The 16048-nt window shown below is 35.2% G+C and overlaps 1 protein-coding gene across 6 annotated transcripts in view; it reads right to left on the bottom strand.

The window, feature by feature from the left end:
* The window catches only part of KRAS (KRAS proto-oncogene, GTPase), a 50950-nt gene that overhangs the window by 8897 nt on the left and 26005 nt on the right, over window positions 1–16048 (bottom strand). For 3 of the 6 annotated variants that reach the window (XM_032287257.1, XM_032287221.1, XM_032287231.1), the window contains exons 3-5: window positions 14066–14244; window positions 11981–12140; window positions 1971–2094 (exon numbers count right to left, since the gene is read on the bottom strand). In XM_032287257.1, coding sequence (XP_032143148.1) covers window positions 1975–2094; window positions 11981–12140; window positions 14066–14244 — 459 coding nt within the window. In that variant the 3' untranslated portion in view covers window positions 1971–1974. The remainder of the gene's footprint in view (window positions 1–1970; window positions 2095–11980; window positions 12141–14065; window positions 14245–16048) is intronic. The other 3 variants (XM_032287242.1, XM_032287251.1, XM_032287261.1) reach the window with 2 other exon arrangements.

The following is a 16048-nucleotide window of genomic DNA, read 5'->3' as shown; positions in this document are numbered from 1 at the left end:
AAAAAATTAATGCCAGTTATGCTTTGTTTCTGAGTTTAGATTAGTACACCACATAACATCTTTTGGGATTGAGTCTACTATTCAGATATATATTTTATACTTTTGAAAAACACCTAAAATTCATATAATAAAGAACACCAACTTGTAGTAAGTATAATAAATGATATGCTAGTAGTCTCCTCCTCCTCCCCTTCCTCCCTCCTCTCCTTCCTAAAAAAAAATGATATGCTAGTTTTTGAAAATGGCAATATTATTTATTGCCTGTTCTCAAGAACATGATATATTACAAACAATATGCATCCAAAGCTTAAGCTTTGCCATGAATTTTATGATACCTAGTGATGTTATTTTCTGAGCAAGACAGAGTTTAACATGGGCTAGTTTAGAAACAAAAATGAGAATTCCACACAATAAATATTTACTGGGTAGTTACTATGTGCCAGGAACCTTACCAGGCAATGGGCATGCAAAGATTAAAAATATGTAATTCTGGCTAAGATTTTGCTGTCAAATAATACAGGAATGAAACAGAAGAGGTTATTTCAACATAACATAGGAAACTTATATAATAATAATAATATGCTGGGAATATACAGGAAGGGTTCTATGCCTAGTTTTAAGTGCTTAAAGAAAGATTTTTAGAGCGTAGGAGACTGGGAAATCATGAGAGTGTTAGCTAATTAGTAAGACTAGGGATAAAAATATTGGCATCCCAAATGAGCCAAGACTCAAGGGAAGGTCGGAAATAACATGGTATTTATTTATAGAAGGACAAAAGACATTCAGGCAAGATGATGAAGTTTTTAGATATAAGACCAAAAAAGAGACGGAGTGGTGGGAAGGTAGTAAGGACTATTTATGACATGCTGTACAACATGAGATTTTATTCTATAGCTAAGTTAGTAACTCGATTTAAAGATAAGAAAATGACTTTTTTTTTTTTTTTTTTGAGACGGAGTTTCCCTCTTATTGCCCAACCTGGAGTGCAGTGACACAATCTTGACTCACTGCAACCTCTGCCTCCCATGTTCAAGTGACTCTCCTGCCTCAGCCTCCTGAGTAGCTGGGATTACAGGCATGCACCACCACGCCTGGCTAATTTTTTGTATTTTTGGCAGAAGCAGGGTTTCACCGTGTTGGCCAGGCCAGTCTTGAACTCCTGACCTCAGGTGATCTGCCCACTTCAGCCTCCCCAAAATGCTGGGATTACAGGCGTGAGCCACTGTACCCAGCCAAAAATGACATTTCTTTAACATAAATCTCTCTGGTTGCACAATGAATCATGGCAGCAACTAGTAAATCAAATAGGAGATTCTAACAGTCCAGAAAGAAATGACAGGGACCTGAACTAATGATGGCATAAAAGACACAGAATGTAACATCACACGAATTTGTGGATACTTCCAACTGGGGAACTGGAGGAAAGAGGGCCGTAGGAGTCATCCTAAAACTCCCAGGTTTCTCACTGGGATAAAAAAGTGCTGCTGATGCCACTGAGTTGGAGAACTTAGGCAGAAAAATGGTTATTTGCTTATAAAATATCCAAAAGAAAAAATACATTTAAGAGTGGCTTTTCCCACCTTCTGGGCTATGCAATATTACTGCTCTCCACTATCTCTTATATTTTTTTCTCCCTACCTAAAAAGAACCCAAAAGCTGCTGATTATCTCAAAACTTAAGTATGATTTCCGTTAAAAATAAAGGTAAATATCAGCTCTCAAATATTCAGTTTACCTAAGACTCATTAAATCATTAGACTTTATGCCAAATATAATTAGGATACTACAGCCATCAAAACTGTCTCATAATTCCCATTAGAACAACTGTACTAATAATGGAAACAAGTTTCTTATCTTTTAATATTTCAAGTTAGAATACTACACCTAAGTAATTCTAAAGTGGTTGCCATTTTGTTACCTTTAAAAGACATCTGCTTTCTGCCAAAATTAATGTGCAGAACTTAAACTTACCAGATTACATTATAATGCATTTTTTAATTTTCACACAGCCAGGAGTCTTTTCTTCTTTGCTGATTTTTTTCAATCTGTATTGTCGGATCTCTCTCACCAATGTATAAAAAGCATCCTCCACTCTCTGCATTGTAAAACACAACTTCTTTAAAGTCTGTTTCATTGGTAAGAGTAATTTATTGGGACAGCCATGTGCAAGAAGTTTGAGATTATGAGCTTGAGATTTGTTTTTTTTTTTTTTTTTTTTTTTTAAACAGACATCAGACTGTTTGAATAAAATTGAGGATGCGGTTTTAAAATATGGGCTAGAATCCTGGTTTGTTCTTAAAAGTCAGTTTTGTTTTCTAACAGAATTAAATTTTTAAATTAGGAATTAGGAGAGATTATGACAAGCGTAAATACATGTATTAGCATCTTGTTTATCAATTAATGCAACCATTTTAGTTTGCTAACCTTGGAATTAAAGCCTAAACTGAAATTAGCTTTAAATCATTTCTTTGACTTAGGAAAAAAGTGATGGGTCTTTTATACATGTGTAACTATGTTATTTAAATTAAAATCTTAAATGAAGGCTATTTGCCATAATATAAAAACATCATGAATTATTTAAAGGACACACACGAAATAGGAGCATTTTGTATCCTTACTACAAGTTTTGTTTATTTGAGCTTTTGTTTTAGAGACAGGGTCTCACTGTGTTGCCCAGGATGAAGTACAGTGGCAAGATCACAACTCTGCAGCCTCGACCTCCCAGGCTAGGTGATCCTCTTGCCTCAGCCTCTCAACTAGCTGGAACTACAGGCAAGCACCACCACACCCGACTGATTTTTGTATTTTTTTGTAGAGATGGGGTTTCACCATGTTGCTCAGACTGGTCTCAAACTCCTGAGCTCAAGTGATCCGCCTACCTTGGCTTCCAAAGGGCTGGAATTACAGGCATGAGCCACCAAACCTGGCCTTACAACAAGTCTTAAAAATAATTTTTAGAACAGTGTTCAGTCATACTGGCTTTGTACCTTCTATTCTAATTTAAACGCTCTTAACAGGGTTCTTCTTGCTTAAGCCTATGATAAGAAAGCTATGACAACAGGCACAATCATATATTGGCCATATGGAGATAAAAGTTCTTAATCTTTTCCAATCTAGAAATTAAACAGTCATCAAAGGGGACAAAGTGCTTAGTTAACTGTGCTGCTAGTTTGTTCAGAAAAGCATACCACCAAAGTAGGGGCACAGAGAAATGCACAGAAATATTAATCTATATGTAGTGCAAATTAAAAGATGTAATACTGGGTTCATTCTTCTAAAAGAAAGGTAAATACTTTTTAAAATTGGTATATTTTACTGCACATTTAATTTTAAGGGAATTCTGTTCTTTTATCTTAAAACTGGGAATCAATTACCTAATTTGGGGATTGGCATATTTTAACTTTCTTAGATTGGTAACACCAATATTTCTATTGAACCAAATGTAACAAAATGGACCCAGCACCTAAAAAGATAATATATCAAAAGTACCATTTGTAGTTTGTTGCTGTTGTTGTTGTTTTTACAGAGTCTCGCTCTGTTGGCCAGGCTGGAGTGCTGTGGCACGATCTTGGCTGTGGCACGATCTTGGCTCACCAACCTCCACCTCCTGGATTCAAGCAATTCTCCTGCCTTAGCCACCTGAGTAGCTGGGACTATAGGTGTGCACTGCCACGCCTGGCTAATTTTTCTGTTTTTAGTAGAGATGGGATTTCACCATGTTGGCCAGATGGTCTCAATCTCTTGACCTCGTGATCTGCCCGCCTTGGCCTCCCAAAGTGCTGGGATTACAGGCATGAGCCACCACAGCCAGCCCCATTCGTAATTTTAAACTCAATCACACACAGAGAATTGGCAACTACGTATTAACTGAAGCAAACCAATGGCTAGGGGCTTAATTTTTGCATGCAGAAATCATCTGTACATCTACTGCCTACAGTAGTTAAGAAAAACAGACCTGAATTCTTTAGGGCACACTAATTTTTAGAAATCTCAGAAGTATTTTAAGAACTGTTTTAGTAACATACAGAAATTTACCTCTAAGGTCAAATTTTAATTTAAAATTCATAATGTTAAGTTTCAGCTCAAAAGCATGCATTTAAGTAATGTGATTATATATTCAAATGCGTATCTCAAGTCATTAACATATACTATCCAGTGATAGATTTCTATTTAACTAATAGCAAAATCATTACAGTCTAAGAACATTCTTATTTTTAATGGAATCAACTTAGTCAACCAGTTAGCGATGCCAACTAGAAATAGAAGTTTTCAACCACTTTTTGAAATAATTAAATATGTTGGCACTTTAAGATACCCACTTACACCTGTACATAAAAGATTTTAAGGGTCAGGTGTGGTAACTCATGGCTGTAGTACTAGCACTTTTGAGAGGCCAAGGCAAGAGATGCCAGATGTTTGAGACCTCAACTCTACTAAAAATAAACTAGGCATGTTGGCATGAGCCTAAAGTCCCAGGTACTCAAAAGGCTGAGGCAGGAGGCTTGCTTGAGCCCAGGAGTTTGAGGCTTCAGTGAGCTATGACTGTACCACTACACTTCAGTCTGGGCAACAAAGCAAGACTCTGTCTCTAAAAAAAAGTTTTTTTTAATGCTTTAAAGTTTAAATTTATCATTAATCCTCCAAAGGAAAGGGTTTATTTAGTTTTGTCCCTGAGAAAATTATGTATTCAAAATTTTCATTAATAAGCAACATAAATAACTTAAAGCATGAAAATAACTTTTGTTGCATGCAAAATGTAAAGCATGAACTCTAAGATATTTTCACAAATGATTCTCTTTCAATTTGAAAATCAATGCAAGAAATTTAAATATATATGTATATATACATATACATATACACACATACAAACCAGGTAAAAGCTCATATTTTCATAAACTTTTTAAGAATGTAAACTTCTATTCCTGTTTTAAAAAAAAAAAAGTTATAAGGTCAATGTAGAAGTACCAAAACATGCTATGAAGGAGAAAAACAGTATTGGTCCTCTACTAATTTAGCAGAAGCAAATTTTGATTGTAACATTTCTAAAATCAGTTTGAATGTGTCTACTTTTTCAGTGTGAGCATCCCCACCACCAATAGTGAAATACATGATTTTTGTTTCCAGCAATGCAGAGAGAGAATTGGAAGCCAATAATTAAAAAGAAGAGATTATTATCCACCACCAAGAATTCAGTGTCAGGACCTCAGTGGCTCAAATAATAGCACAGGGTGACTTTTTCCATTTCTTATTTTTACTGGTAAGAAACTTAGGTTTTAGAGAATCCGTTATTTACCACAGTTTTCCAGACTTAGTTATTTCTTGATAATATGTTTTAAAGTCATACTGACATCAAGAGAACATGGGAACATTATCTTTGTGTACACTGTAAAGCAGTGGCACTCGCTCTTATTTTAAAAATGCATATAGTATATACCTACGAAACAAAACACTGGTTTTTCACATTCCAAAATTTGCAGATAATTTTTAAAGATGAATATAACCAAAACTGATATCTAATACCCACTATGGCTACTCACTAAGCTCTTAACTGGCACACAATCATTTATTTTTGAGAATATGGCCTGTTGCCACACATACTGATTTTCTTTCTTTACTTTTTCTTTTTTTGAGGCGGGGTTTTGCTCTGTCTCCCAGGCTGGAGTGCAATGGTGCAATCTTGGCTCACTGCAACCTCCACTTCCCAGGTTCAAGCGATTCTCCTGCCTCAGCCTTCTGAGTAGCTGGGATTACAAGTGCTTGCCACCATGCCCAGCTAATTTTTGTATTTTTAGTAGAGATGGGGTTTCACCATGTTAGCCAGGCTGGTCTCGAACTGCTGACCTCGTGATCTGCCTGCCTCGGCCTCCCAAAGTGCTAGGATTACAGGCGTGAGCCATCGTGCCCGGCCTACTTTTGTTTTTATACACATATACTCATTTTCAAACATCAATTATTGAACTGTGAGAACAACTGAAAATATGTAGGAATAAAAGTATGCAAGTTTAAATATGTAAATTTTTTTACAACCAAGAGACTGACAACATTTTCAGCTCAACTTTATCTGAAAACATACCTGTGAGGCAATGGAAACGAAGCACTCCACATAGAGAAAAACTGTTAACCAAAAGTATCATTCTAATTCTTGCTGGACTATGCTTTTACTAAGAGATTTTAAGTAAGTTTTTGTTCCTGTTGAATCTGCAAATTCTTGCAAAACTCTGTCAAGGAAATAACGCATCAAATGCCATAACTGTATACAGATCCAAGCCTACCAGCTTTCTTGCAGGGAAGGGCATGGAGGAAAAAGATGTATACCCAACTGTGCATCCCTGACTTTCTCAAGAAACCTTGGCACCTATAGCCTATCTCATATACTACTGAAATGCAGAAAAACCACTACTTGGTTTTTTTGAGACTGCCATGGTGCACAGCAAGTGCACAGTAACTGTTCTGTCAATTTTTAACTCCTAAAAAGCTAAAGTCCAAAATATTGATCTCATGTACACAAACTCAACTACTATTAAACAGACATAGCACATAAGGAGGTTGTTTTACAAAGCATTCTTTGGAATGGAGCGCTAACAATTAATTTAAATATCTAGAAATTAACAACACAACTAGGAAATTAATCACTCAACATTTTTAAGTTCCTAAAACTAATTTTCACATTATATTTAAACTGAGACTCCCAGAAAGCGAAACACCTGAATGAGGAGTAACAGATAACCTGAGAACTCTGCTTCTGTCATTTACTTTACTGAACCTTCCCCACTTTTGATTTTAGCACACCGGAAAACAAACAATTCTCATGGTGTCAATGTTTCAGTTTTGACAGCTTTTGCCAACATGGCCATGCACTGTCCAAAGGGAACAGAAAAATCTGTCATCAACCCAGATAAATGTGAACTAGATAACAGTTTTTATACACTAGGAACATAGAGACCACACAATTTACTAGCAAAAAATAACTCTTTCAGCCTTTCAGATGTGGACTGAACTGAGTGTAAAGAATACGTAATGCATTATATTCTAGCTAGGTAATTAGCTTTTTAAAATTATAATTTATTAAGTTGGTAAAAACATGAATATTCTGAATTCTTACCTTAAAAAATGGCCGGGAGTGGTGGCTCACACCTGTAATCCCAGCACTCTGGGAGGCTGGGGGTGGCGGATCGTGAGGTCAAGAGATTAAGACCATCCTGGCCAACATAGTGAAACCTCATCTCTACTAAAAATATAAAAATTAGCTGGGCATGGTAGCAGGTGCCTGTAGTCCCAGCTACTCGGGAGGCTAAGGCAGGAGAATGGCTTAAACCCGGGAAGCGGTGGTTGCAGTAAGCTGAGATCACACGCCACTGCACTATAGCCCGGCGACAGAGCAACACTCTGTCTCAAAAAAAAAAAAAAAAAAAGATATGAAAGTACTAGGGGCCAGGCACAATGGCTCATGCCTGTAATTCATCACATTGGGAGGCTCAGGTGGGAGGATCACTTGAGGCCAGGAGTTCAAGACTAGCTTGATCAACATGGCAAAATGCTGTCTCTACTAAAAATACAAAAATTAGCTGGGCATGGTAGTGCATGCCTGTAACCTCAGCTGTACAGGAAGCTTAGGCACAAGAATCGCTTGAACCCAGGAGGAGGAGGTTGCAGTGAGCCAAGATCCCGACACTGCATTCCAGCCTGGATAACAGAGGGAGATTCTGCCTCAAAAAAAAAAAAAAAAAAAAAAAAAAAAAAAAAAAGGACTAGGGTAAAATTTCTATTTCCTTTTCATGAAATACGTAAGTTTCACTTTAAGGTTAAGGTTAGCCTGTAAAATTCGGGATAAAAATTTGATCTAACTTCTAGTATCTAATCAAACACTAAAGTTACCCAGAGAATTAGGAATCAGCATACCATAGCCCCTAGGCCAAATCCAGCCACAGACTTTTTTTTTTTTTTTTTTTTTTTTTTGGGAGATAGTCTCACTCTGTCAAACAGGAGTGCAGTGGCGTGATCTTGGCTCACTGCAGCCTCTTGCCTCTCCAGTTCAAGTGATTCTCCTGCCTCAGCCTCCTGAGTGGCTGGGAATACAGGTGCCGGCCACTATGCCCAGCTAATTTTTCTATTTTTAGCAAAGATGGGCTTCACCACGTAGGCCAGACTGGTCTCAAACGCCTGACCACAGGTGATCCGCCCACGTCGGCCTCCCAGCTGGGATTACATGCATGAGCCATACTATGAACAAGCTAACAATGATTTTTGCATTTTAAAGGGTTATAATTATGAAAAAAATATGGAACAGATACCACTTGTGGTCCTCAAAGCCTAAAACATTTACTGTCTGGCCCTTTACAGAAAATGTTTGCCAGCCTCTGATTTACATGGTTGAGAACTTCTAAATGAATGTTTTGTTCCTTTAACTTGAATGTAATTCTTTCTGGATGTTTACGTGTTTTAGGCTCATGATCAAGACCCCAAATATTAGGGAATAAAACAACCTGCTGATAAAATACAAGGATATGCACATAATTTGGTTTAAAAAACAAATAAATAAGCTGAATAACAGATGAGTAACAAAATGCAGAAAGGAGGGCTTGACATTTTCACCAGTAACTGGAGATGTAAAACTTATTAAAATTTACATATATAATTTTATAATCTCTACAGTTACTCAGAATAGCTCTTTAAAATCTCCCAGAAGCATGCAAATATCAAATTAATTTCAACAGAGGAAGATTAATAGACTTTTGAAAAGCAAATTAATTTCTAGGCAAATCAACAAGTCCATTTAATAAAAGAAAATCAAAGAACAGAAATTAAATATCTAAGTTATAGTTTAGCAACATAAATTACATAAAGACATCAATGAAATATAAAAGAAATATATAAAAGATATATAAAAGAAAGGCTGAGTACTAGGTTAAGAAGTACAAGCATTCTTTTACACTATATCCCTCCATATTTTAATTAGATGATCCACATAAAAATGTCTATAAAGTTCATCTACTTACATATTATATATCTTCAAAAAAACAAAACAAATCAAACCAAAAAACACAAGGCCACAAAACTGTAAAAAACCTAAAAATCTCTTATAAAAGGAAGCCAGTCAGTTTTCTGACCAAATATGAATGCTGTGTTATATTAAAGTATTAAGGTCAAATAGCAAGAATCAATTAGTACTTCTGAAGTAGTGATCAAACAACCATCAAAAGGAGACACAGCTATTTTAGGATCTTATCAAATGAGAAGTGGAGAGCAACACTGTGGGAATAACGAGACTCTTTTTATGTCCTCTACTGCTCTTCTACTCAACGTATATAGTCCAAGTACCAAGAAAAGTACCACTTGGGAGCTCGTTGGAAATGCAGACTCAGTCCCAACCTAAACCCTCTGAATTAGAATCTATATTTTAATAAGCCCAGTTGATTTGTATGCCTAAGAAAATATAAGAAGGACTTCTTTACTGCAACCCTTTAAAACATTATGGAAAGTCTCTTAAATTTTTTCTTTGTGAAATGTAAGCTAAAATGTTCACTAGTATAAAAAACATGTTTTAAAATTTGTAAGTATAATAAAATGATAATGGTAGAATCTAGGTGGATTTCCGAATGTTTCAAATAAAATTCAATTTTGTATTTGAAAATGTTTAATAAGAAAATATTGGAAGAAAAAGTAATAAATATTAGAATCTTGTTTTCTCAGTACCTTCTCTCCTAAGAAAAATCAAGGAGACTGACTATAGGAGACTAGTAAAAATAGAGACAAAAACCAAGCCTCTTCCTAGTCTTTGGAACCTGGAAATGGATTTAAGTGAAATCTTAATTCCTCTAAATTAAAGTGATATGATATATACCAAGTTTAACCTATAAATCAGGTTTCAGCAGGGTCAAATAGAGAAATTCCGTTTTTAATCCCCCAAAAACAACTTGAAGTAGAAATTATTGTTTCTTTACTATGTATCGAATCTGTATAACTTGGAAGAGGTACATATGCTCTCTCACTAGGGAAATATATATGTTAGCTGGATAATAATTTCCATTTACATTTTTGCACCTTTATGAAATCTGATAAACTTCTAGAATGCTTATTTTTTATCATCAATTTATCTTAACTCCTAGTATTATATAAGTTAAATTCTACAAAACTGGTTTTCTGGGTTCACAGGTAAATGTAACCAGAAAAAGCCCTAAAGAAATTTATGGAATAAAAATTGATCAATTTATTCGTACAGTCATGTGCCACATAATGACATTTTGGTCAATAGTAGATTGCGTATGTGATAGTGGTCCCATAAGATATAATGGAGTTTAAAAACTCCTGTTACCTGGTGATGTTACAGCCATCCTAACACTGTAGTACAACACATTACTCATGTGTTTGTGGTGATACTGGTGTAAACCAACTTACTGCACTGCCAGTTGTATAATGCTATAGCACCTACAATTATACAACATACTTGATAATGGTAATAAGTGACTATTACTGGTTTTGTATCTACCATACTATTTATTATTATTTTATAGTGTGCTCCTGCTATTTACTAGGAAAAAAAAAAAAAAAAAACAGTTAACTATAAACAGCCTTGGACAGGTCCTTCAGGAAGTATTCCAAAAGAAGGCAGTGTTATTTTAAGAGATGATAGCTCCATGTGTGTTACTGCCCCTGAAGACCTTCCAGTGGGACAAGATGTGGAAGTGGAGGACATTGATATTGATGGCCCTGACCCTATGCAGGCCTAGGCTAATGTGTATGCATGTCTTAGTTTCTAACAAAAAATTTTAATAAGTAAAAACAAATAAAAATTTTTAACTATGGAAAAAAGCTTACAGAGTAAGGTCAAAAAGAAAGAAAAATTCTGTATAGCTGTATAATGTGTTTGTGTTTTAAGCTGTGTCATTACAAAAGCCAAAATGTTAGGAAAAATTAAAAAGCTTATAAAGTAAAAAAGTTACAGTAAACTAAGCTTAATTTATTATTGAACAAGAAATTTAAAAAATATAAATTTGGGGGAGCCCAAGTGTACATTTAGACACACAAAACTTATCACTGTGTTAACAACTGCTTACAGTCATTAGTACAGTTACATACTGTACAGGTTTGTATAACTGGGGCAAGAGACTATACAATATATCCCAGGTGTATAGTAGGTTATACCACCAAGACTGTATAAAAATACTCTATGATGTTTGCACAAGGACAAAATCACCTAACAATGTATTTCTTAGAAAGCATCCCTGTCATTAAGGGACATACAACCCTATACGAAAATTAATTCCTTCCTATCTTTATGTATTCATTTCTAAGATTTGTTCCTATATGTTAAACTCTTACTTCATACAAACAGGATAAATAATATCAATTGAAATTATCATATTTTACCTAAAGAAAAAGTAATTTTTTAAAACAAAGATTTTTAAAACAAAATTCAGGGTCCCTCTGGCATTAGTTTTTGTCAGAAAAATGCATTAAATGAATAACAATTTCTATTTGCTTTCTGGGTATTTTCTTTCTTTAACGAGAACTTTCTCCAAAAATCAACATATCCTCGAAAAAATTTCTGCCAAAGTAAAAATCTTCAAATACAACAAAATTTAACCTATTTAACCTAGAAACATGACATAATGGTTTAAAAGTACGACTGAAATAGGAAACTCAAAAAATCTGTGGGCGGGGGGAGGGTGTGTGCGTGTGTGCGTGTGTGTGTGTAACAGTCAAAAAAAAAACAACCCATATCTCTTGGATTCTAAATGTTAAGATGTGCTCAGAACTGAAGAGAAACTTTCAATGTAGAAATAAACCAAAGCCAAAAGCAGTATCACAGACACTGGATTAAGAAGCACTGCCCTCTCAAGAGAAGAAAACATTCACTAAATAAACATTATTTTATTTTCTGTTACAGCATAATTGAGAAAAAAACTGATATATCACATTAAACAACATAACAGTTATGATTTTGCAGAAAACAGATCTGTATTTATTTCAGTACTACTTACCTGTCTTGTCTTTGCTGATGTTTCAATAAATGGAATTCCATAGCTTCTTGCTAAGTCCTGAGCCTGTTTCGTGTCTACTGTTCTAGAAGGCAAATCACATTTATTTCCTACTAGGACCATAGGTACATCTTCGGAGTCCTTAACTCTTTTAATTTGTTCTCTGGGAAAGGAAAAAATGTTATGGCAGAGGCATTAGTAACAAAGTATGTTTCAAAACCTGTGCACAACTTTTGTCTTATAAAATTTGGCTGTAAGAAGCAATGTAATTCCTAGTTTCCACTACACAAACTTTTCCTTCCTTCCTTCTTCTATTTTTTTTCTCTACCTTTTTAAACAGAAACCTTGTATCTCTCTCAAAAGATCAGATACCTAGAAGTATAGTAAAACTATAACCTCATAGATTAATATGCAGGTAGATGGTAATAGTGAAGCAGAAACTACTGAAAAGCTCTAGACCAAAAGTGCTATAACAGACTATAATCTTAGAAACATATGTTAAATGTATAAAGATAAAAAATATTTTTACAAAAACCTGAACTAAAGCATTAAGATAATTTTCACATTACTTTCTCAAAAAACAAAGTTGACAAGTAGAAAGATTTTGATTTCTAGGTGTTAAAAGCCCTTCCACAGCGCTCTGGTTTCTCTTCAGATCGCACAAATCTTTCGCCTTTAAAAGCCCTTCCACATGTTAGTAATTTTCAATACAACAAGTCCATAAACTCTAAATTTGGGGTGAGATTATATTCCCTCACAATTTTAGGTGACTTTTAAAGATACAGCACAAAAGAAGGAGCACAGCAGATAACTGAGTCAGAATTGGTTCAAATTCCCAGTTCCTCTATTATTAGCTGAGTAAACCTGGATAAGTTACCAAATTTCACCTGTTCACTCCTCTATAAAAATACTACCACTACCACCCACCCAAATGTCTTTTACTCTATTACTAGACTACACAGTGAACATGCTGAAATAATGTTCTTAAATAAAATGTTAAACCTCTTAACTAGGCTAACTCACTATTACATGACATAGCCAGAGAGTGATTTATTTGCTTAATATGTAGTTTTAGGAAAACTAAACCCTGAAAGAAACTGAATATAAAACAGTACAATAATGATTATTTTAATAGTTTCATGCAGCTTTGTCAGATTTTTTTAAGAAAACGGTAATGCCCGAATTCTTGAATCTTTCAAAACTTTTGTTTTTTTTAAATACATAATCCCGGCCAGACACGGTGGCTCACACCTGTAATCCCAGCACTTTGGGAGGCCAAGGCTGGTTGATCACAAGGTCAGGAGATCGAGACCATCCTGGCTAAAACAGTGAAACTCTGTCTCTACTAAAAATGCAAAACATTAGCTGGGCATGGTAGCATATGCCTGTAGTCCCAGCTACTCAGGAGGCTGAGGCAGGAGAATCGCTTGAACCCTGGAGACAGAGGTTGTAGTGAGCAGAGATCATGCCACTGCACTCTAGCCCGGGTGACAGAGCAAGACTCTGTCTCAAAAAAAAAAAAAAAAAATATATATATATATACACACACACATATATACACACACACACACATATATAATATATAAATGTAATAGATATTTTTATATTACATATTAATATGTATTACTGTATTATATATTTATATATTATATATTTTATATATATAAAATCCCTTTGTTTATCCAATCCAAGGAATTCTACACTATATACACGTTAACAGCTTTTAAGGCTGTTCAAGTAACACCATCTCAAATCGCCTTTTCATATTCTTGTTCATGGTTTTCCTTTTTGATGATGTATCTAAAAAGTTTAAAGCCATGCTTTTCTAGTGTAGAACAGTCAAGAGTACAGAAAGAAGGCTGTGGAGTCAAACAGGCCTAGGTTTTAATCCCAGAACCACCACTACCAATGCAGTCTGGAACAAGTTACCCCACTGCTCTAATCCCCCAAGAACTCTATTTATAAAACAGAGATTTCACAAAAATTATTTCAAAATTTTAATTTGATAATATATGCATGGCATTAGCAAAGACTCAAAAACCATAATTACTCCTTAATGTCAACTGATTATATTCAATTTAAACCCACCTATAATGGTGAATATCTTCAAATGATTTAGTATTATTTATGGCAAATACACAAAGAAAGCCCTCCCCAGTCCTCATGTACTGGTCCCTCATTGCACTGTACTCCTCTTGACCTGCTGTGTCGAGAATATCCAAGAGACAGGTTTCTCCATCAATTACTACTTGCTTCCTGTAGGAATCCTGAGAAGGGAGAAACATAGTCTGGATTATTACAGTGCACCTTTTACTTTAAAAAAGGTGTTATATTACAACAACAACAAAAAAAATCCAATTTAAAAATGGGCAAAGGACTTCAAAAGACATTGCTCCAAAGATGACGGTCAAATGGCCACCAAGCACCTGAAAAGATTCTCAACATCATCTATCGTCAGGAAAATGAAATCAAAACTATGAGATGTTACCACATACCCATTAGGATTGGCCATTATTAAAAAATAAAACAAAAAAAAAATCTCAAAAAATGGAAAATAAATTTAAAAAATGGATAACAGACACTGGAATCCTTGTGCATTGCTGGTGGGAATGTAAAATAGTGATGCCATTGTGGAAAAGAGTGGTAGTTCCTCAAAAAGTTAAACACAGAATTACCAAATGATCATCAATTTCATTCCTAGGTATATAACCAAAAGAACTGAAAACAGGGACTCAAACAGATACCTGTACATCGATGTTCGTAGCAGCACTCTTTATAATCCCCAAAATGTAAAAATAACTTGTGTCTGTTAACAGATGAATGGATAAACAAAATGTAGTATATACATACAGTGGAACATTATTCAGCCATTAAAAAAAGAATAAAATTTGAATACAATTTGAGCATTAATGCAGGCGAATCCAAAAATCTGAAATCCAAAATGCTCTAAAATCTTCTGTAACATCAAAGCCTTGATGTGGTAGTAAAAGGAAATGCTCACTGGAGCATTTCTGACTTTGGATTTGTTTTTCTTCTTTCATCTGCCTTTTTTTTTTTTTTTTTTTTTTTTTTTTTTTTTGGTAGAGATAGGGTCTTATGTTGCTTAGGATGGTGTCGAACTCCTGGGCTCAGTAGATCAATCCTCCTGCCTTGGCCACCCAAAGTATGGTATTATAAGCATGAGCCACTGGGCTCTACCTGATTTTGGATTTTTTGATTAGGAATGCTGAACCAGTTAAGTATCTACAAATATTCCAAAATCCAGAAAAATCTGAAATCCAAACCTCTTCTAGTCACAAGCATTTTGGATAAAGGATGCTTCAACCCATATATACATGCCACTACTACACAGATGAACCTTAAAAACATTACGTTAAATAAGCCAGACACAAAATGACAAATGCCACATAATTCCACTTATATGAGGAACCTAAAATAGGAAAATTCAAACAGGTGTAAAATAGAGTAGAGGTTACCAGGAGCTGGGGGAGGGAGGATTACTGGGGACTATTTAACAGGTACAGAATTCCAGTTTCAGATGATAAACAACAGTTCTCAAAATAAATAGGGCTAATGGTTATACAACACTATGATAGTTGCACAACATTATGAACATACTTAAGGTCATTGAATTGCACACTTAAAAATAACTACCATAGGCCAGGTGCTGTGGTTCACACCTGTAATCCCAACACTTTGGGAGGCCTAGCCAGGCAGATCATGAGGTCAAGAGATGGAGACCATCCTGGCCAATACGGTGAAACCCTGCCTCTACTAAAATACAAAAAATTTGCTAGGCGTGGTGATGCACACCTGTAGTCCTAGCTACATGGGAGGCTGAGGCAGGGGAATCACTGGAACCCAGGAGGTGGAGACTGCAGTGAGCAAAGATTGCACCACTGCACTCCAGCCTGGCAACAGAGTGAGACTAAGTCTCAAAAAAAAGACTACCATGGTAAATTTTGTATTATGTGTATTTCACCACAAAATTATTTTTTAAGGTATTATATGGAGAGTCAACAATGCAAGTGTACATATTGGTAACAGAAAATTATCTACAAAAGAAAATAA

This window comes from Sapajus apella, unplaced genomic scaffold (assembly GCF_009761245.1).
Source record: "Sapajus apella isolate SASKATOON/1434 unplaced genomic scaffold, GSC_monkey_1.0 scaffold2, whole genome shotgun sequence".
NCBI classification, from domain to species: domain Eukaryota; kingdom Metazoa; phylum Chordata; class Mammalia; order Primates; family Cebidae; genus Sapajus; species Sapajus apella.
This window is presented reverse-complemented; position numbering and strand designations above follow the sequence as displayed.